The sequence below is a fragment of the Acartia tonsa genome, chromosome 1 (genome assembly GCF_053477335.1).
Source record: "Acartia tonsa isolate MP-2025a chromosome 1, ASM5347733v1, whole genome shotgun sequence".
In the NCBI taxonomy this organism is placed as follows: domain Eukaryota; kingdom Metazoa; phylum Arthropoda; class Copepoda; order Calanoida; family Acartiidae; genus Acartia; species Acartia tonsa.
Genome location: NC_137260.1, coordinates 17,566,051 through 17,587,572, shown reverse-complemented (window position 1 = coordinate 17,587,572; position 21,522 = coordinate 17,566,051). Strand labels below are relative to the sequence as shown.

The window sequence follows — 21,522 nt, the reverse complement described above, 5'->3', positions numbered from 1 at the left end:
ATGCCTAAAATTGAACAGAGAATAATAATTTCAGGTTAGATTTTCAAAAATCCAAAGTTGATTTTTCTGTGGAGAGTCCTTTTAAATTACTATTTTATTAAACTAAATGCATAAATGACAAATAGGAGATGAATATTCAGCAGCCATATGACGCACGTCAGTTACCCTTTAATGACCGGCGGCCGTCAGACTCGCCGATTTTGTCCAACCCACCACTACAGCCCCCACCTCCGCAGTCAACTCATGAAAGTAATAGATTGATTCCCGAGATAATCTGGGATTTAGACAATGTTTTACTTGAGGATGGGCTCAATCAAAGGTGACAAATTATTTTCTATGATTTAAACTTACGGGTTCTTCAACCATGCTTATCTTTTCCACAAGCTCTAACATTTTTATGTCTTTTACCTAATCTTTTATATTTAGTTTCTTCTGTTTTCAATGTGCATTTTCTCTTTTAAGTCATCTCTAAGTTCTATGCTACTATAATAACTATTATGATGCTAATGCTTCTCTTTCTATGGACAAACTTTCTCTTGTTTTTAGGTCTTCACTGAACAAGACAGATGAAAGTTCCTTGAATGAAATGGCTGTATCACCAGCTTTACCAGAGGAACCAAAGGAGAATGGCGCAACTTTTGATACCTGTGATACAACAAAAGAATTTACAGCGGCGCATGTCGCAACTTTTAACTCAGACAATGAAGATGTCAAGGAGCATAGCGCAACTTCTAGCTGTGATAACAACATTCCAAATAAATTTACACCTGTGTCTTCGACGCCAACTCCCGGGGCGAATTATAAATCATTGAGAGTTGAGTATGAAAAGGAAAAGCCAGCTGACAATAACTCACAGGTAAGATTCTTATTTTCTTTAAATCATTGACAATTCAGGATAATTAAGACATTTACCTAATTGGAATTTATGTTGATTTTAAACATATAAACAAGTTAGATTGAGAAAATAATAAGTAATGAAAAATATTTTTTGCTTGTATCAGTTCCAACTTTTTCTTTATAAAAATTCAATGTTACATACTTATTGGGAAATATGACAGAAAAAATAGAAATGTTTTTACCTAGGTACAACTTATGTTATGAATATTTTTTCCTATTTTTATCTTGTATTTCTAATTTAGAAAGTATAGTGTAAGTTTTGACAAGATTTAATCGTTTAGGAAAACCGGTACCCTATCAAAACCTTTGATGACCTGGAGGGGCTCTCCCAAGCTGACACCAACCGTGGGAAGCGCCTACTACTCATACAGATGTTGCACCACATGGACCAGGCCACACTCAGTCCTGTTGACCGCGAGCTAGTTGCCACACATCCTGATGTTGATGACCAGCTCATGCTGTTGAGCAGAAAACTTGAGGCAATTCGTACAAATGAAAGCAGCAGCACCAGCAGCAATGATGTAACTCCGGAGGATTTATTACTGCACTATAACAGCACGCAGGTTTCAGAGCCTATTGCAATGGGATCAAGCTCTGATTATGGGACTATGGCTATGGATTCAAGAAATAATGATTCTGATTTCACCTGTGATAATATTACACAAGGCATGTTTTTTAGTGGCATTTTAAGTCATTCTTATACTTTTAAATTTTTTTATGCTTAACTAGGTATTTTTAAAAGAATGTCATTATAAAGGTTTGTCATTAAGGTGAAAGAGATATAGTTGTAAAATCAAAAAGTGACTTATTTTCTTCAATTTTAAAAACGAGTTGAAAGGTAAAAATAATTTTTTTTTATTGTTAGTTTAATATGAAAAAAAAAAATTCATTCAATCTAACCTAAAAACATTTATCTACAGAGCACAAATCTACAGTCATCAACATAGCAAATTCAACTGAAAAAAGTTCAAATGATGAAGTATTTGACTCTCTTCTATCTAGTTCTGAATATCAACTCACCCTGGTTGAGAGACCTGAGAGCAGGAAGAGGAAAAGCTCCAGTGATCTGGCATTTGATGCTTTACTGGCTGGGACAAACTTAATAGATAATCACCTAGAAGTCAAAAGAATAGAACTAAAAGTTGAAAAGGATACAACAAATCCTGAAGTCAACATATTTTCTGATGATATTGAGCATTGTTCTGTTGTTGGAGAACTCAAGAATGGAGGAGGTGACTTGAAAGAAAACAGGATGCAGCTGGATGAAAATTGGTCCCTCGGATCTGTTAAGAATCTTGAATCAACAAATAATTCAATAGTCAGGTATGATTATGAATTCTTTATTTTTATATCTTTAAAAATAACTATCCATGAAAAAATAGGAAATAATAGGTAGTAGGTGTAATTCTGTCCAATTAAAAATATTTGTACTTTTGTCTTCTGCTTTTTTTATGTGGTTTTATTTATCAATCGAAACCGGTTCTAATCCACCGGATAATAATCGGTTTCGGATGAATACGAGAAAACACATTCTAAACTATTAATTTTTTAGATCTGCCTCAAGATCCCTACAAGCTATCAACCATTCAGTGGAGATAGTCAAGTCACTGGATGTAAATGTTACTGTAGCAAATACTGCTGACGACCCCACTGTTCTTATGGTTTATAAACATAAACAAGATTCTGCTTTTCTGCAGGTATCAATCTAATTTTGTTGACTAGCGATGATCTTAAGAGATAAGACAAATAACAATATTTGGGTATAGTCCCTTTCGTGGCAACGCACCCTAAGGGGCGATTCTTCGTATTTTTTACAGTAGCTTTTCTTCTATTTCTCGCTGCTGGGCTAATTGCCTAACCCTGTGGGGCAATCACCTAACCCAATATAAACTAAACTAAAATAACCTATAAAAAGCCATTTTAAAAATACGACGAATCGCCCCTTAAGGGACGCTGCCACGAAAGGGACTATTCCCGAATATTTTCAACACCATCAAGTCCCTAAATTTTATAAGCCAACAAATGAGAAACGTGTTTTTAAAACTTAGAGGTCCAATATATAATTTACTATGATTCTCTGTGATTGGCTGGTGGTCGACTAAACTGAAAAAATCTTTTAATACGACTTTACGACCCAACTAAAACCCAGACACGGTTTGAAAGCTTTTCATCTTTAGTCTATCAGAAACACTTTAAAAATGTACTAAATCGTAGGGAAAATGTATATTATCAGTTATCCTTATACTAAAGTAACAGGATGTTTGTGTGTCTGTGTGTTTGTTTGTACCGAAGGATCTCGCTAACCGCTGAACCGATCGGGTTCTACTTAACAGGGTAGCTTCTCATAGGTCCCGGGAAGGTTTATAACTATTTTCTTGAAAAAAATGAAAATAAAAAATCCCCCTGGCAAAAATTGAAAAAACAATTTCTAAGAGGATAACGCCATTTTTTTTTCACTTTTTCTTTTAAAATCTAAAATAAGAAATTGGGTTATCAAAGGGAGGGGGCGGAAGTGACACTTTTTGAAACCAAAACTAAAACTCAAAGGAACTAAACCAAATAAAGAGTCACAGCTCTGAGATTTGGCATGGTAGATGATCTAAAAAGGTGCAATATGGAACTGTGAAGAAACGGCGGCGGAACCGCCGCTCACACCGAAAACTGCCATTTACCGCCGATTTTTTTCCCTTGCCAAATTAGACAATTTTCAATCATCTGAGATAAACTTTTTTTTCACAAAAATTTCCCCTAGGTATATTTTTACTTGACATTTTTTTAATGTTGACATGTTTGAAATATTAAAGTTTTAGTAGAAATATAAAGGGAAAGTTTTTTATCTCAGATGAATGAAAATTGTCTTATTTGTCTTATTTAGTGTGAAAAGGCAAAAAATAATTTGGCAGTAAACGCCGTTTCTTCACAGTTCCCTATTGTACCTCTTTAAAACATCTGCCATACCAAATCTCAGAGCTGTAACTCTGTTTTTAGTTGAGTACCTTTGAGTTTTAGTTTTGGTTTCAAAAAGTGTCATTTCCGCCCCCTCCTTTTGACTCTCCTCTTCTCAAGTGCCCCTAGAGGCCTCTAGGGGCGTAGCCGATAGTTTGTAATTTTGTGCATAGAATCAAATTAGCTTTATATTTGTAAGAATCAAGTGGGCAACACAGCCACGCTCATTTGATGTTCTTTGAACCAAATAAACTATCTATTTAGGATTGTACAGATGACAATGATTGGACTGAGTGTGTGTCTCCGAGTCCAGTACTTACAGATAACAACTCAGATGATGATGAATTTGTACCAGGGACCAATACTTAAATTATTATTTTAAATTTTCCACAAAAAAAGTGTCTAAAAAATTACACATCAAATGATTTTATATAATTAGGGTCGGTCCGTCCGTCCGAAACGGAGAGCTTTTTTTGTTAATTTAGGCATTAATAAATTAATACAAGTGTTACTGTCCATTTGTCCTACCGTTTTAGAGCATCGCTTATATGGATGTTGTCATCCATGTTTTTTAACACTTTACCTCACATTTAAATTTAATAATTGGACAAGCTATATAGGACAAATACAGGAGGCAGCAACTATTTGAAATTTTTTTTAGTTGATGGGCTGAGGTGGTAATTCCAATAAAATCCATTTTATACACAAATAGCCCAAAAATGTCAACTAATTAAGCCCATTCTGTTCTTTTTATAAAAAAAAAACTCTTGATAACAAAATATTTTTTTTTCATCGCAGCTACTCAAGAAAAAACTTGTCTAAAAAAAGTATTTGTCTGTAGAGGAAGAAATGTATGTTGACTTTAGCCCTGCAGCAGCTGGATTGAACTTAGTCAATGGTGTCGTACCGCAGGTAAAAATATATTTTCCATTTACTTAGTTCTGATAGGGTTAAAAAGAAAACGCCCAAAAACAAAAAATAATGTGCCTTCTTACCTTGTAAAAAGCACATGAGAAAGTAATAGTGTTCTCGGTTGTCGAATCGTTGTAATAATGTTGTATATACTAAAAAAAAGTACATCAGTTCAAAAATAACTTTTAAAGGTCGAACGATTTTTCCTGTAGGTCAACCTAAAATTTCCAGAGATCGACCTTTGTCTTTTGTGAACTGGGCTCTAAGCACAAATTATAAAAGAGAGAAAAAAAGAAACCTAGGAAATAAAATTTTATATATTAAGGCAAATATGCCAAAAGATTTCATTAACATATGATTTGAAATTACCTTTTTAATAGGGTGGAGTAAACGTTTTGTCTCGACTGCTAAGCACTGGCTCCGATTCTTCCAGCAGTGTTGGCGGCGGAGAAATTGTCTCTCCTGTCCTGGCACTTGGCGGCCATATTGGAAATCTTAGCGGCCATCTTGAAAACGACGACGAGAGTGACGAAGATTCTATACCTGATTCTGTAAATCTGTACAGAGAACGGGTGGCCACACTTAAGCATACATGTTGCAGGTTTGTTTGAATAACTTCAATAAAAAGAATTTCCTATTGTGTTCTTATGTAAAATTAGGCTCTAACAAATATGTTTTGATTTGAGCCTAATGTCCTGTTATCTAATGGATAAAAAATCAGATATCAAATCTGGATGAGCTTTTTCCCGGCCCTAAACCCTTGCTTTTGTATGGAAGTTTTCCTCTTATCTTATTTTACAAAGTAGTGAGAGTTTTTTTTGTCTGAAGCTTAAGATCTCAATAAATACTGAACCGATTTGGTTCTCTATTTTAAGTCCCCCACCACTTAAAATACAGAGCTCATAGATTCTAGGGGCGAAACTGCTAGTGGACATAATAGAAATTTGGCAATTCAATAATATCATGTTTGATGCTATGATTAAAACAATCTACCAACAGAATTAAAACAAGTGCTCTAGTTTTTCAATTAATAACCCAACCCCCAAAAAATGTTAAGTTAAAAAGTTGAAGGTAAATTAAAATACCAAAACTGTTTTTTTTATTAAGGAGTGGAAGACGTAGAGAAGAAGAGAGACAAATAGAAGATGATAGCACAGTTATATCTTACCTCAGTGCACAAGTACTGGATGCTTTAACTACAGGTATAATATATATACAAATATAAGATGATAGCATAGTTATATCTTACCTCAATGCACAAATACTGGTAGCTTTAACTACAGGTATAATATTTATACAAATATAAGATAATAGCACAGTTATATCTTACCTCAGTGCACAAGTACTGGATGCTTTAACTACAGGTATAAGAATATATTTTGAAAACTACATGGTAGACTCATCTATGACTTAAATAGGTACAAAGAGTTACAAATTTCAAATAAAATATATTTGCTAGTTTGTAAAATTGGATACTTTTTCAGAACTCGGAGTGCCAAATTCTCTGCGAACCTGTTTTGCTCTGGAGGTTGCCAGGCTCCAGTTGGCCATGATTCTGGCCAGTAATCATGCTATTCATTGTGATAGAAATTGTGAAGGTAATATTATTATTTTATGAGAGTGTAGCTACTCTAACTAGTGTAATTTCGGACTACTACAATCCATCAAATGTTAACTTCATTAAACATTCAAATTTAAATGTATTGCCTTTAAATCTGATTTACTTATAAAAACTTGTTTGTTATTATATACTGTCGGCTAAGCCCCTTTTGGAGTACTTGAAGGAGGGAGAGGGGGGGAGGGGTTGGCTCTACTCTATACCATGTCGGTCCAGTGGTTAGCGAGATCGTTCGGTACACACAGACAGAAAGACTACAGACTCTGATACATCCTGTTACTTTTATAAAAGGATTCATAAAAAAGACAACAAAAACAGCCTTACACAAATACTCTATACAAAAAAACATCCTCTAAATGTAATTTAAAGATGCTTGTAACTCAGACAATGCCTAAACTAAAATACGAAAATAAAAGCAAATTCTATTTATTTGGAGGATTTATTTTGAGTAGGTAGGTATTTAATGATTATCTATGTGTAGGTGATGACTCTGATTCTGAAAATGATGAAGATGAGTTTGGTGATAATCTTGGTCTTGATTCTGACTCTGATTCAGATTCCTATGGTATAGCTGCTGCTGCAAGGTTAGTTATATGGTAGTTTCCCCCAAAGTGCCTAGTTATGCACACAACCTGCCCGCCGCCGTCCATTTGTGGTTGTGTTTTACTATAGGTTAGGTTAGGTTTCAATTTGATTAAAAAAACATAGGAGGGATGTTTTCTGTGCGCGCGAGGCATTTTGAGGTAATTACGATTTTTTCTTGTCCCTGTGGTTCTCTCCTGATTTGCTTTTGCATAAAAGAAGCTTTTAAGTCCCTATTGTTATGAACATTATTATTGAAAACCCCTATGATTGAAGTTTAAAAAAATGCCCCTTAAGATTTTTTCATATTTTCGAAAAATGCTAAACATTTTATTTTAAACAAATACATATGATGTTGTACTAGGTTTTGTTCCTAACGTACTTCATCATTGGATAGTTTAATTTCTATGAATCGTATTATATGTTTTATATTGCTGGAAATACCTTTATTTCATATAAACGCATACTTAGCGTCTTTATTCATGAAAAATAATTTTGCTATTGTAGGTTTCATGACCAGAGTACACCAGTAATGGATAGTACAAGTTCTAGCAGCTCCTCAAGTTCTTCTATCTCAGATAATCACTCAACTTCATCATCTAGCGCGTCACACTTCATCATATCAGCTTCTGTCAGGTTACAATATTTATATTCAAAATTTTAGCTTCTCTAGGATGAATTGATATTAAGTAAAGGATGCTAGGATTAAAGCATGGGTTTGGATTTGATATGGTTAATATTGCTTATTATCAATTGCATTCATTATTTTATCAATAAAGAAGAAGAAACATTTCCCAAGTGTAATATAGTATTGTCTTTTTGTCTTATGTATTTCCAATTTATGTATATTTTCTTTAGTTGACATATTCTTCGCTAGCGGCTACGCCCCTAGAGGCCTCAAGGGGCACTTGAGGCGAGAGGAGTTAAATTTGATATACCTACCAAATTTTTAATTTAGATTTAAAAAAAAAAATATATTTTACCGACCTAAAATTAATTATTTTTTTTTGGGGGGGGGGATAATTTTTTCTAGACGCGATTTCTCTTGCCTTTTTTATTTTTGAAAAAATTAAAAGGGGTAGTTTCACGAATTGCATTTGAACTTAATTTAGTGAACCGCATATTTTATCCTGCTTAAATGGTTTATATGGCATATATTTGAAAGAATTTCAATTTTCTACCACGTAGTTTTTAAAATATCAAGACTTGAAAATCGTCTTTTTAAAGGACGCCTGCAAGAAATAACACGCTTTAACTGCTGAAAGACTGCCACAAGAAGACCCAATACCCCAAATTTAAAGCCTTCAGCTTCAATAACAAAAAAGTTCTAGGCATTTCAAAATAGCATTTTATGTACAATGGAATTTTTGAAAGATTTCCTATGCTCATAAAAGAAAAAATAATATTAAATTACGTCGCCTAGACACAAAATTATAACCTTATCTTTGTCAGAAACTTAGATTGCCTGTAACTGATTACATTTTTACAATAAAAACACCACATTTCATAGTCAAAATCAATGAAAAAAATTCGATTTTGATTGCATTTTAAAATGAAAATCATAGCGGAAACAAAGGGGTAAACTAATACAAGCTTAGCTGTGATTGGTTGTTAAGCTGATTCAGCCTTCTGATTGGCTACAGTACATTCGGTACAACGCAAGTAAAACTTAATTTTTTTTAATGATTTTGACTATAAAAATGGGTATTTTTATTGTAAAAATATAATTAGTTACTGGAAACCTAAATTTATGACAAAAATAAGCTTATAATTTTGTTTCTAGGCCACGTAGTTTAATTTCAAAGTTTTCAACATGAGCATTGCAATTCTTTCAAAATTTTTATGTACATAAAATGTCATTTTAAAATGCCTAGAACTTTTTTGTTATAGAAGCTGAAGGCTTCAAATTTGGGGTATTTGGTCTACTTGTGGCAGTCTTTCAGCAGTTAAAGCGTGGTATTTCTTGCAGGCTTCCTTTAAATTCCATATATCACAAAAAGACAATTTTCAAGTCTTGATATTTTAAAAATTACGTGGTAGAAAATTGAATTTATTTCAAATTAAATATATACTATATAAATGTAGTTTAACTCATTAACTAGGAAAAAATATGCAGTTCACCAAATTAAGTTCAAATGCATTTCGTGAAACTACCCCTTTGTATTTCATTATTCATTCAGGTCAAATTTTGGATCATCAGTACCTTCCGAAGGAACAGTTATGGATAGACAAGAGGGAGATGAGGGCGAGAGAGGAGAGGAAGATGCTGAGGGAGATGAAGATGTGGCAGCTCCTGAACATATCTTTCAACCTGATCTTGGGCCAGGTAACAACAATATTTATTAGCATCAAGACAACCACCCTCATTAGTTGTCAGATATCCTTCCTTAAAAAACTTTAAGTGGTAAGGTTTTTTTTGTCTCTAGCTTAAGATTTCTTTAACTAATGAACCAATTGGGTTTTCCATTTAGGGGATCTTCACACAAGTCCAGGGTGGTTTAAGGCTAATATTTATTTTAGATATAAGTCTTGAATTGGTTATTTTTCTATCCCTCCTTTCTAGATGCTTGAGCAGAAACCGCTAAATTATCTAGAAGTTCTAATTTGCATATGATAGAATATTTCTCCTCATTCTTTAAATTTCAATGTCACCCAACAGACAATGCAGTAGTAGTTGCCTGCCTTGTAGAGTAAAGCATGGATTTTTTTTAGTGTTGGAGGAATTGGGAGGCGTACATGATGAGAGTTGGGAATCAGCTTCCTCCAGCGAGGACTGGCTACCTCCATCTGCCAGGTAAATAGATAGATAGATAGATTTTTAAGGTGAAACATTACAATCAGCTTTCCAGCTTTGGCTTCAGAAGAACTGGTTCCGAGTCAAGCATCATATCGTATTAAATAGATATTTTTCACGAATAAAGTAAAAAAAAATAAAAATATTTCTATTTTATTTTACTGTCCGCGAAAGGTTGTCCATAGTACGATGCGATAAATAACTTTAACTAATTTAGTATAGCTCCAAATCCGATTAATTTCCGATGAATCATATTGATTCTGATATACATCAAATTGTATCGTGATATGGACAATTTTCCACGAAAAATAATGGAAACCATATATTGATTCAGGATTTGATTGCTGGGGCCTTATAATATCAAATTGCATGCAGACACTTATCTTGTTACTTTTAGGTTAGTAACACGCCGACGAGGATGGCTGGCTGACCAGATTGACCAGCGTATGAACTCCAGGTCCTGGTTGGAGGAGCGCAGACTGACATCCTCCAGTTGGCTAGAGGAGTCGGAGAATCCTATTCGTAGGTAAAGAGCTTGTACTTGTTTTGTTATTTTGAACTTACACCAGATAATCATGTACTCTAATAATGTGAAACTTGTAGCTGGCTTAAATAACGATCCCTCTACCCACCCACTTTACTCCATCCCCTCTCGCGTACTGGAAAACTAACTGACCAATAAATGATATCGATGTTAGCAACCTAAATTGACGACAATTTTTTCCCTGTCATAGTATCCACCTATATTTTACATCCATATATGTAACACATTTTTTAAAAGCGAAGTTTTTCTATAATTAGGGTCGGTCCGTCCGTCCGTAACGGATAGCTCTTTTCGTTAATTTAGGCATGTTAGAATTGTCCTATCGATTTCAAATTTTGCATGGTGATTCCTTTAGTAGTTAGGTACGATTTAGAAAGCTTAGCAACTCTATAATCATTACCAAAATGTCCGTACGTCCAATTTAAACATGTTGTTTTTTTTACTTTTTTAACAACAAATTTTTATGTGATCTAATAATCCGATTGATTTGATTTTTGGTATACTGATTCCTGGGACAACAAAGTATAATGTTATAAGCAAAGCAACTCTATAATCAAGTCCTAAATATGTAAGTATGTCCATAAACATTATCCTGTATAAAGCAGTTTTTCAACAAATTCACTTACAATTTTGCTTCGACTTTTATACTTTTATATTCTGATTATTCAGTTCTGACACTATATAAGTGTTCATGTCCGTTTGTCCTACCGTTTCAGTGCTTCGCTTTTATGGATGTTGTCATCCTTGTTACATTTGTTTTTATTCAGGTTTCTGAGTGACTCTCCGTTACCGCCAGATTGGTATTACTCCACGTCCAGTGAATCTGAAGACTCATAATTTTTTTTATAATAAAGTATTCAAGTATTTTGTGTAATAGCTTAGTGGACTCACTATGAAAAGATTATTTTTGGACCTAGGAAAGAAAACAAAGTAGCGGAGCTTGATCTTTAAATCATTTTAGTGGTGAACCAGATCGGGGCGTGCTAAATCACCATTAAAATGATTTGAAGATCCAGCTCGGGTTTCGTCGTATTTTCTCAGTAGCTTATTTCCTATTTCTAGCACCCCCTGGGGGCCAATATCCTAACCCTGTGGGGCAATCATTACCATTTACCTAACCTAACCTAAAAACCTATCAAAAGCTACTGTGCAAATACGACGAAGCCAGCTACTTCGTGTCTTTCCATTATTTTATTTTGATTACTTAGATCTGTGAATTATAATTTATTGACAAACAAAATCAATAGAATTTTTAAAACTATATTTTCCATTAAATGCCATGTAAAAACTTTTACCTATGAATTCTATTTCTTTCTTTACTATGTTTACAATTCTAAGTAAGAAAATTATTTAAATCTTTTTCATAGAAGCCTTTATTCAAACATGAAACATATTACCTATTTCAATACATAAGAAGTCTGAATTTAAAGTCAATTTAAAAAATGTGAAATACAGAAATATTTTTTGAAAAGAAAACAATGAAATTATATTTGCATTTTGGTACGATAAATTTAGCTTAAATTACTTTATTTGCATAAATGTAATACTTGCACGAATAGAAATAGATGTAATTTTGTTATATAGACGCTATGATATTTATGAATGAAAATATTTGAACAAGTTTAGCGTCTACATATAGCTCGTAGAAGAAAATGCATACAGCTTTAGTACTTAATTATTTAGCTTATAGAAATATAGAATAATTTTAGAATTGTATGGATGAATAATTTTGTGTATTTTTTAACTGAGAACAAATGTAAATAAGCCGCCCCCACCCCCATAAAAAATAAAAGCATAGACGATCTTAGTGTCTTTTTTTTCGAAATCTTGCAAATGTCTGTTATTAAAAGAGCAAAACTTTTGACCCGTCGCATTAATTAGTAATTATCCTTACTCTTTTGATAATTAATCTTCTAATTAGGTAGCTTTATTTTTTCACAATTTTTAAAACTTTTTTGGGGGGTAAAGTCCCTTTCGTGGCAACGCCTCTTAGGGGCGTTTCGTCGTATTTTCACAGTAGCTTTCCCCCTATTTCTAGCTCTAACCTAGAAATACCACTTAAGAGGCGTTGCCACGAAAGGGACTATACCCCTTTTTTTGAATAAAAAAATGGAATAAAGAAAAGAATTATATTTCTATGATCATGAATTTTTGTCATGCCGCATTAAGGACATTGAATTACTTTAGACACATAAATAATGCTCGAATTTTTGTGGAATCTTTCAAGTGTCTTTTAATTTTATGTAAATTTTTAATCTGAGAAAATTTGAATGAAATATATTTATTTATAATGTTTAGTTGTTCTTTGTTATCCGTAGCCAAGCGACTCAAAAGATATGGCTATTCAAAAGCAAAGCTTATTATTTGGGAATTTAATTAAGCTCGCATGTGATTAAGCCTTTAGCTAAGTTATCAATCTTCAAATAAAGATCACTAACTATAAGGGGTTGTGTCTTCTAAAAATCTACTGAACTTTTTTTATGTTTAACAATAGATAAGCATTGTCATCAGGGAGGAGGGAGGGGAAATTAGGCTAGAACTACATTAATCCCATAAGTTCTATAACAACGTTTTCTTATTCGGAGGGTTAACAACTTTGGTGACTCATTAAATCTTGGTTCATTAAGATGAGTGTTCGAACGTTTCAACCAGCTTATACCAACAATGAAATTAATTCTGGGAAAAATCACGAAACCTATACGTGTTTTTCAGTTGTCGTTGGGGGTTAACACATCGTAAAATTGACGACCTCTCTATTTGCCCCCCAAATTTTATTTTATATTTATTTCGCTTGTTGGTTATACCTTATACCTGCGTTTTAACCACTAATTGTTATAAACATAAGGGAAAATTTTATGTATCATCATTAGGGATTTACTTCAATTTATGGGCCAGTGTCTTTTCCCTTTATAGACTTCATATAAAATATTGATTCCTAGGACAATAATGAATTTATACTAGGACAGATTTTTTTATATAATTTATTGCTTGTTCAATTTGTTGACCTTCGCTTTTATGTATGTTGTCAACCTTATTCATGCTTTTTTTAAATAAAAAAGAAATTGTCTAAAATTTATTTATCCACGAAAAATAAGAATAGCAATGTCACCAATGCCAAAGTTAAAATAACAATTTGGAAATGGGGACAAACAGCTTCCAAACACTCCCTGAAATTTATTAATATCAACTGTTTGAACATTGTTGGATAGGTGCACATTAGAGTGGGTCGATTTTGGACATTTTTTTTCTGAGGCCAAAGCGGGGGTCTGCAAATGATTTGTATGAGTATAATACACCTCTGGATGATTTAAAATTTATCCTAAGTCTTAAAACCGCTGACGACCAGACATTCAATTGTTTAGCTATTTGTAAATGGGAGTAAAATTTTTTTTGAATCAGAACTATGGCTTCATGGTGCTCCCAGGAAAGGCATTGAGGAGTAGAATCAGGAACTTTTGACCGTTTCAAAAAATCTCGTTCCTAGCCTGAGAAAATCTAAAAAACCTCTACAAATTAGACAATTCTCAATAAATCTTAAAAAATTGTGGTTTTTAGTGATTTCTAAGGCTAGGAACGAGATTTTTTGAAACGGACAAAAGTTCCTGATTCTGCTCCTCAAGGCCTTTCCAGGGAGCACCATGAAGCCATAGTTCTGATTTTGAATGTCGTCTTTGCATATTAATAAGTAATGAAATATATTTTTTAGTGGTCGCATTCTAAAACTCAATTTTTTAAAATTCTTTTTCGGTCAGAAATGTTTTCCAGGTTAATTTTATCTGTTGCATATCCCCTCTTTGTCTAATTCCGATATGAACCCGCCCTAGTGCACATAGAGGGAGATATATATACCTACTGGATATTAAATTATTCTAGTCTTATTTTAATTTAAATTGTCGAAAAGTTGGATGTTTTTGGGGGTTGAAACTGGTATTGGGATTAAATAAAAGGGAATTGTATTGGAAGGGAAAAACTGGAATTTTTTGCCAGAATCCCTTGTCCGTGAATTCCTTAGTTAGTGTTTGAGAAGCCTAACTTTGGTCAAAGCAAGTGAATCATACCTTCTTTTTAACTTTCTATTAGGCAATTTATTTGGAGTAAATCTCTAGTTTAAAAGAATTTTTCACAGTATATCATTATATAAAACCAACAGGATGTTCTAAGTTTTTCTGTATATTTGTACCGAAGAATATCGTTAACCGATGAGCTAATATAATTCTTCTTCTCATAACTCTTATGAAGGTTTATAAGTTATATAAGTTTTATAAGACAAAAATGATAATCGGGGAGCGTCGATTTCCCCTCACGTGCCTCTAGGGACGTAGCTGCTAGTTTAGGGGTAATGTAAGTTAAAACATTTTTAGGGAATTTGTCCAACAAAAAACAGTTGTATTCCTTTGCTCCAACGACACACTGCCAGTTACCGTCTCCAAATTCTCTTTCTACACAATCCTAAATATAACATCGAGTGATCAACAATGTTTGTTTAAACATGTTATTTCTATTGGATAAGTCTAATACACGGTGTTTCATTGTTTAATTTTAACAAATCATTAAATGGATTATAAACAAAAAGACATATTTAAATGAGTACTCTTGTATACTATAAATATAAAAGCATAAAAATGTTTTTTTTTTATCGCACAGTAAGATAAATAAAAAATATAAATAAGGAAGGGGTGAGGTAATTAAATTTTGACATGTGATTGATTTATGCTTAAACGTTTTGATAAGGTCAAACTGCTGTCTAGATATAATTGAAATAAAAATTCTTTGAACAACAATATTTAATTTTTAAGGGTAAAAGTGGCATTGCGATAAAGAATATAGAATACGTGGTCAGTTCGTTCATACTGTAGGAAGGAATCGTTATTTTAGCCAGAAGTGTTAAATAAGCTAATATATGTTAAGATAATTTGGGAATAGTCCCTTTCGTAATATCTCCCCTTAAGGGGCGATTCGTCCTTTTTTTAAAAGGCTTTTGATAGGTTATTTTAGGTTAGGTTATATTGCATTAGGTGATTGCCCTACAGGGTTAGGTAATTGGCCCCGCAGGGGCTAGAAATAGGAGAAAAGCTACTGTGAAAAATACGAAGAATCTCCCCATAAGGTGCGTTGTTACGAAAGGGACTATACCCGATAATTTTTACATGCTTAGCAAAAGATATATCGTTTTATATCTACAGATGGTAAGCTCATAGATAAATTAAAATCACCTTAATTATCCCAGCGACTCTTCCATATAATTGGCACCCTTGTAGACCGTCACTTCGTGCACGATTGATAGCGTTTCTGCTTAAATCAACTATGACAAGTGCGTCTTCCTAAAATAGAAGTAAAATTACTAGTTTTAACATGAATGTATATTTAAATATTTGTACAAGTTAAGTGTCCCACAAATCTACTCTGTGTTGTTGAATATTAGAGTATAACACTAGAGGTGTAAGGGGTTAACTAACTGTATGTCCCCATCCCAAGGACCATACCAAGACTCTCAATTGGGTCTTTGAAAATCGACTAATAGTGTCGAGAATACTAACACAGCCAAGTAGTAGAAATCAGTTTGCTAGCAGACGGAAAAGGTCCCTGAAAAAGGGGACGACAGATAGTTATCTGTATATACAATACATCTATGCTATATACTAACACAGCCAAGTAGGTAGCAGAAAACAATTTGCTAGCAGACGAAAAAGGGGACAGGTAGTTATCTGTATATACAGTGCAAATGCGTGCAGTATTGTAAAAAGGTGGTTTATGCCCCCCCCCCCCCTTAATGCTACCTTTTCAATTTCACTATCATTAATGACGACATTCTTCAAGTCGAGAATAGTTGAGCGTCCAAATGTACTGCCTCGCCGGGCCATTGGCCGGCCCATTCGGCTTCCACTTCGAGTGGTTGGCAACCCTACATCAATGGAGATAAAATCTGGCCATAGTAATAGGGAAAATAGAAAATTTTAAACAAGAATTTACCTAATGTGAAAATAAGATATTTTAATTTGTCTTTTTTTATGATATGATAGTAAAAAGATGCCTATAAAAACAAAAAAGAAAGTTATAGTGAACAGATAATTACACTAAATATGAATAAATAAATCCATAAATTAATCTCCATTCCTGGATCTGAAGGCGTCATAGCCAATCCAACATGGCCGCGCTGTAAATCCTGCAGGTTTGGTGCTGGCATACCTAGGTCACGTGACATATCTTGAATGCCGCGTTGCATATCCTGTTGTAGGTTTGGTGCTGGCAGACCTGAATCTATCCTCTTGTTGCTGTTATACATTGCATCTGTGTTTAGTGTCTAAAGAATGAAGAAAAAATTACATAATTTATTTTCAAACTAGGAATTTACAAGTCCATGTTAATAGTATTGCTACTTTTTTTTTTTGGGGGGGGGGGTGCGGGGGCAAAGAGAATTAAATTAACATTTTGCTAGCCATGAGAAAGAACTAAATCTTGTTCTAGATATAACAAAAACATTGGAGGAAACATTTGCCAATTAAAAATGGATATTCTGCTGAAAAAATCCTACCTGGGTGGAGTAGCTGGACCTTATTGGCTTCAGGTTCAGCATAGTTCCCCTGATAGTAAAAATTTTATCAAATCCTTCCATAGCTGATCAATAAGAAAAAAAAAGTGTGGTTTCAAGTTTTACTGGTTATCTTTTTTACTATTTATATATTTGCAAAAATCACATTAATAAAGATATTATTGAATGAAATTAAAGAAATTGGATAATCACAGTTCAATCTACAGCCCTTTATTTTTCAAAATATTTACTAGCAAACAAATGACCTTACACTAAAAATGGAGGGAAGCTCAATTTATATAATATCACACAAATACTAAATCTTTTATAGATTTGAATGAAAACCTAATAGTCTGCTGCTGGTGCTGATTATTGGGTGACAGGGTGGCAGCTTCCAGTTTGTTGATAGTGTCAGACAAGGAGGTGAAGGATTGAGTCCTGTCACAATTTATACTTCAAATTTTTATCCTGTTCTATTAGATGTCAAAACTGTCGCTCTCTATTATTTTTCTTCAAATTTTGCATAAATGTCCCTGATTATTAAGGTATATAATCTAGTCTTCATAGAAGATGAAAATCTTTCACTTTTCAAAATTGTTATATCAATTTTCTATTAGCCTCAGAAGTTTAACTTTAACCACCCCTATAAAATTATAAATCTTTCCTGAAAAGAAAAGTCCATTCGGACTAACAATTTCCGAGATCTTTAGCTTCAGGCAAACAACCTAACTGCTTTATATCATAGGATATGTAAACTAATTTAATTTTGTTCTATTAAGTTTAAATTCCGTTATATAGCTAGAAATCTAAACAAAATGTTTGTTTAAGAAATTTACTTTGCTCATGAAGTACAAATTATTTTTTAGTAAGAGTTAATTGAGTATAATTTCCTAGTCGGTGGGTTTGTTAATGGCGAGTACCCATTACTGCTACTGGCACCTGTTCCTGGCCTGCTAGAGGATCTGGACCTACTAGGATAGATAGATAGATATTAAGTACCCATTACTACTACCTAGCACCTGTACCTGACCTGCTAGAGGATCTGGACCTACTAGAATAGATAGATAGATATAGAGTACCCATTACTACTACCTAGCACCTGTACCTGGCCTGCTAGAGGATCTGGACCTACTAGGATAGATAGATAGATATTAAGTACCCATTACTACTACCTAGCACCTGTACCTGACCTGCTAGAGGATCTGGACCTACTAGAATAGATAGATAGATATAGAGTACCCATTACTGCTACTGGCACCTGTACCTGGCCTGCTAGAGGATCTGGACCTATAGGATAGATAGATAGATATAGAGTACCCATTACTGCTACTGGCACCTGTACCTGGCCTGCTAGAGGATCTGGACCTACTAGGATAGATAGATAGATATAGAGTACTAGTATATTTAAATTCATATTGAAAAATAGATAGATAAAATATACAAGTAATTACTTTCTATATAATAGAGGTATAAATAGATAGATAGATACCTGTATATAGAAGAAGTTCTTGGAATTTGAAGAACCACATTTGACACTGGAGCTTGTAACTTCCTTTAAAATAATATTTAAGTTAGCTTTAAATTATCAAAGAGTATCATTTTATGTTTAATGTAGTTTAAGCAAGTTATATCTTCGAATTAGTCATGTATGTCATTATCCACAGTATAGGTCAACCTGTTTATAATAAAGTTTTATCTAACTAAATAACTTATATCTTATTAATTCTAATCCATCTACTATGTCTGAATTCAAAGATAATATTTGCAATTAACAAACATATTATTTTAGTCCTTAATTTTACTTCTAAAATTGTCAATTTATCAATCCTTATAATAAAGTAGAAAGTTTTTTTGTCTGAAACTTAAGATTTCGCTACCTACTGAAGTGATTGAGTTCTCTTTTTTTAGGGTAGCTTCATATAGGTTCTAGGATGATTTTAGGCTATTATAATTTTGATTTTAAACCTGGGGATGGTTTTAGGTTAGTATTATGTCTCTTCTTACCCCCCTAAAGAAAAGGGGTATGTATTCAATTAAAAATCTATAAGTGCCCTGGCAATGTTTAAAGAAGGTGTATCAATTTTTTGTTTTATGGCTAGCCGGTTCTTTTAGTAAGTAGTAGATGTAAAATTTTTCATAGAATTCAGATATGCAATCGGTTTTTTTGTAGACCTCTTATTTTTTAAGTAATTTAAGTTTTTTAAAAAAATAATTAAGTCGGTTTTAAGGTACTAAAACGCAACAAAATAAAAGAAGAAAATGGCCAGTAAGAACAAAAATAGTAAGATCTTTAATTTGACACCTTACTTTTAAAATTCTGTTGAGTAATTATTGAAAAAATCTATTTTTTTAACCTCGGTTTAATAAAAACTTTAGACCTAAATATTTTCTCAAACAGACATAAAAAACATGGGTTCATATATACCTTTAGAATCAGAAAAATATTACGAATCCATTGTAAGCAAAATTGAAAAAAAGTAAAAAAATATAAAAATATAAAAATGGCCAATTGTATTTTTTGTTCTGGCAACACTATTGTCTTCCCTTTTTTACCCCCTCTTTACCCCCTCTATACCCCCTTCCCATTTTTATACCCAATTCAAAAGTTAAGACGTTGCCTGTACAATATAATATGATATTTTCATATAATTCCTTTTATTGTAGTTTATATACTATATTGTAAACTTTTTTTTTCAATTTTGCTTACAATGGATTCGTAATATTTTTCTGATTCTAAAGGTATATATGAACCCATATTTTTTTACTTGTGAAATGATAAAATTGAGTTCAAAGTTTTTATTCTCGTGGGTTTAAAAAAATCGATTTTTTCAATAATTACCTGACAGAATTGAAAAAGTAAGGTGTCAAATTAAAGATCTTACTATTTTTGTTCATAATGGCCATTTTCTTTCTTTTTTTTGTTGCATTTTAGTACCTTAAAATCGACTTAATTATTTTTTTTAAAACTTAAATTACTTTAAAAATAAGAGGTCTACAAAAAAACCGATTGCATATCTGAATTCTATGAAAAATTTTACATCTACTACTTACTAAAAGGACCGGCTAGCTATAAAAAAAAGTTGATACAACTTCTTTGCAAAATAAAACTTTTTCTATCTAACTATCTATCTATCTTTACCTTTGATATTGTCTGGAAGCATTGCTAGAATTTCCAGAAGAAGATTGATAAATCGCCTTCCCACAAACAACAACATTTAAATCATTTGTATGTATTACTTAACTTAATAAGCTATAAAAATTGGAAAGAATTTTAATGAATATAATAGATTTGAAATCTTTATAAAATTTTAAGAAATTTTTATTATATTCGTTTTTTGTATAATTCTTTATCTATAAGCGCAAATACAAATTAAGTTAAATTATTTTGACATCTGTGATTGGTGGATTGAAAACTATCTGCGCCCTGATTGGAGAAGCTTAAGTGACGTACATCATTCAACAAATTAGAGCGCAGGTAGTTTCCAATCCACCTATCCTATTGGTCAAAATTTATTAACTTAAATTGGATTTGCGCTTTTAAATAATGAATTCTATAAAAAACGAATTTTATAAAAATTCCTTAAAATTTTATGCACATTTCAAATCTATTATATTCATTAAAATTCTTTCCAATTTTTATAGCTTATTACTTAATAATTAAATCATAGAGTAACTGTGCCAATTTAAACATATAATACAATCAGAGAGGGTAAGGGACATACTGGCACCTGAAGTTTTTAAAATACATTATCTCGTTAGTTTGCTGATACACTTTGGAAACTTATATCAAATTTTGATTCGTTGGTACAAACTAGCAGTATCCAAACTTTTCCAACAAAAAGATAATCTATAGAAGAAGTAATTTTGTTTATCATAACTGGGGATGTAAATCAATTTAAATCATTGTCTTATACCTTAGGATATGACTTTGATAGATAAAATGAATCGTCTAATCAATGTCGATATTTAACATTTGAAATTCATATTATCAAATACTTTGCTTATATCAGTACGAAACAACTTTACATACTCTTCTTCTTTGAAGTCAATAACAAAAGAATTTTTTTCATGTTCTTAACAATTCAATGTCTAATGTATATTTAATACAGGAAAGGAAAAGGTACAATATGAAAAGAGAAATTGAAATGCTTAGATATATAATGAAAATTTACATAATGTTTCATTTAGAATAAAGTAAAACTTTTTCAAACTTTTAAGACGTTTTAATTCAGAGAACTGGATGTCTCGCGACCGTGGCTTAACTAAAGAAAGGAATGTGTTGTTGTTTGACCTGACTCTCTGCTCCACTACTGGAATCTGTACTTGATATCTGGTCTAGAGTTTCTAGACTTGACATATGCATGTATTCAGTATCCTAAAAAAAATACATTATATACTAGATATCTATTCTAGAGTTTCTAGACTTGACATATGCATGTATTCAGCATCCTAGACATAATATATAATATACTTGACATCTGGTCTAGAATGTCTAAACTTGACATATGCATGTATTCAGTATCCTATACATAATCTATATAATATACTTGTCATCTGGTCTAGTATTTCTAAACTTGACATATGCATGTATTCAGTATACTAGACATAATATATAAAAAAATTTACATCTGGTCTAGTATTTCTAAAATTGACATATGCATGTATTCAGTATCCTAGACATAATCTATATAATATAATTG

The 21,522-nt window shown here is 32.6% G+C and overlaps 2 protein-coding genes across 9 annotated transcripts in view; one reads left to right on the top strand and one right to left on the bottom strand.

The window, feature by feature from the left end:
• The first annotated feature begins 126 nt into the window (after positions 1–126).
• Positions 127–12,588, top strand: LOC145313985 (uncharacterized). Of its 6 annotated transcripts, none has more exons than XR_013877590.1 (17): positions 127–319; positions 547–856; positions 1,179–1,563; positions 1,818–2,220; positions 2,450–2,594; positions 4,108–4,198; positions 4,685–4,755; positions 5,136–5,356; positions 5,863–5,957; positions 6,240–6,353; positions 6,855–6,957; positions 7,463–7,591; positions 9,136–9,281; positions 9,668–9,749; positions 10,147–10,275; positions 11,061–11,722; positions 12,414–12,588. XR_013877590.1 is itself a non-coding variant. In XM_080153657.1 (16 exons), exons 1-16 carry the CDS (start codon positions 129–131, stop codon positions 11,128–11,130), a joined length of 2,685 nt encoding a protein of 894 aa, XP_080009783.1. In that variant the 5' UTR covers positions 127–128; the 3' UTR covers positions 11,131–12,588. The 6 variants fall into 6 exon arrangements, 1 of the variants encoding a protein (XP_080009783.1); XR_013877587.1 differs by having other exon boundaries at positions 11,061–12,026; positions 12,357–12,588; XR_013877589.1 differs by having other exon boundaries at positions 11,061–12,049.
• A 763-nt stretch (positions 12,589–13,351) lies between these two features.
• The window catches only part of LOC145332487 (uncharacterized), a 50,922-nt gene continuing 42,751 nt past the window's right edge, over positions 13,352–21,522 (bottom strand). The window contains exons 8-19 of one of the 3 annotated variants that reach the window (XM_080177492.1): positions 21,114–21,197; positions 19,962–20,017; positions 18,312–18,374; positions 18,159–18,190; positions 17,715–17,761; positions 17,168–17,262; positions 16,826–16,874; positions 16,410–16,594; positions 16,071–16,197; positions 15,507–15,614; positions 14,688–14,742; positions 13,352–13,462 (exon numbers count right to left, since the gene is read on the bottom strand). In XM_080177492.1, coding sequence (XP_080033618.1) covers positions 13,371–13,462; positions 14,688–14,742; positions 15,507–15,614; positions 16,071–16,197; positions 16,410–16,594; positions 16,826–16,874; positions 17,168–17,262; positions 17,715–17,761; positions 18,159–18,190; positions 18,312–18,374; positions 19,962–20,017; positions 21,114–21,197 — 993 coding nt within the window. In that variant the 3' untranslated portion in view covers positions 13,352–13,370. Of the gene's footprint in view, positions 13,463–14,687; positions 14,743–15,506; positions 15,615–16,070; positions 16,198–16,409; positions 16,595–16,825; positions 16,875–17,167; positions 17,263–17,714; positions 17,794–17,921; positions 17,954–18,158; positions 18,191–18,311; positions 18,375–19,961; positions 20,018–21,113; positions 21,198–21,522 lie in introns of all 3 variants that reach the window. The other 2 variants (XM_080177498.1, XM_080177506.1) reach the window with 2 other exon arrangements.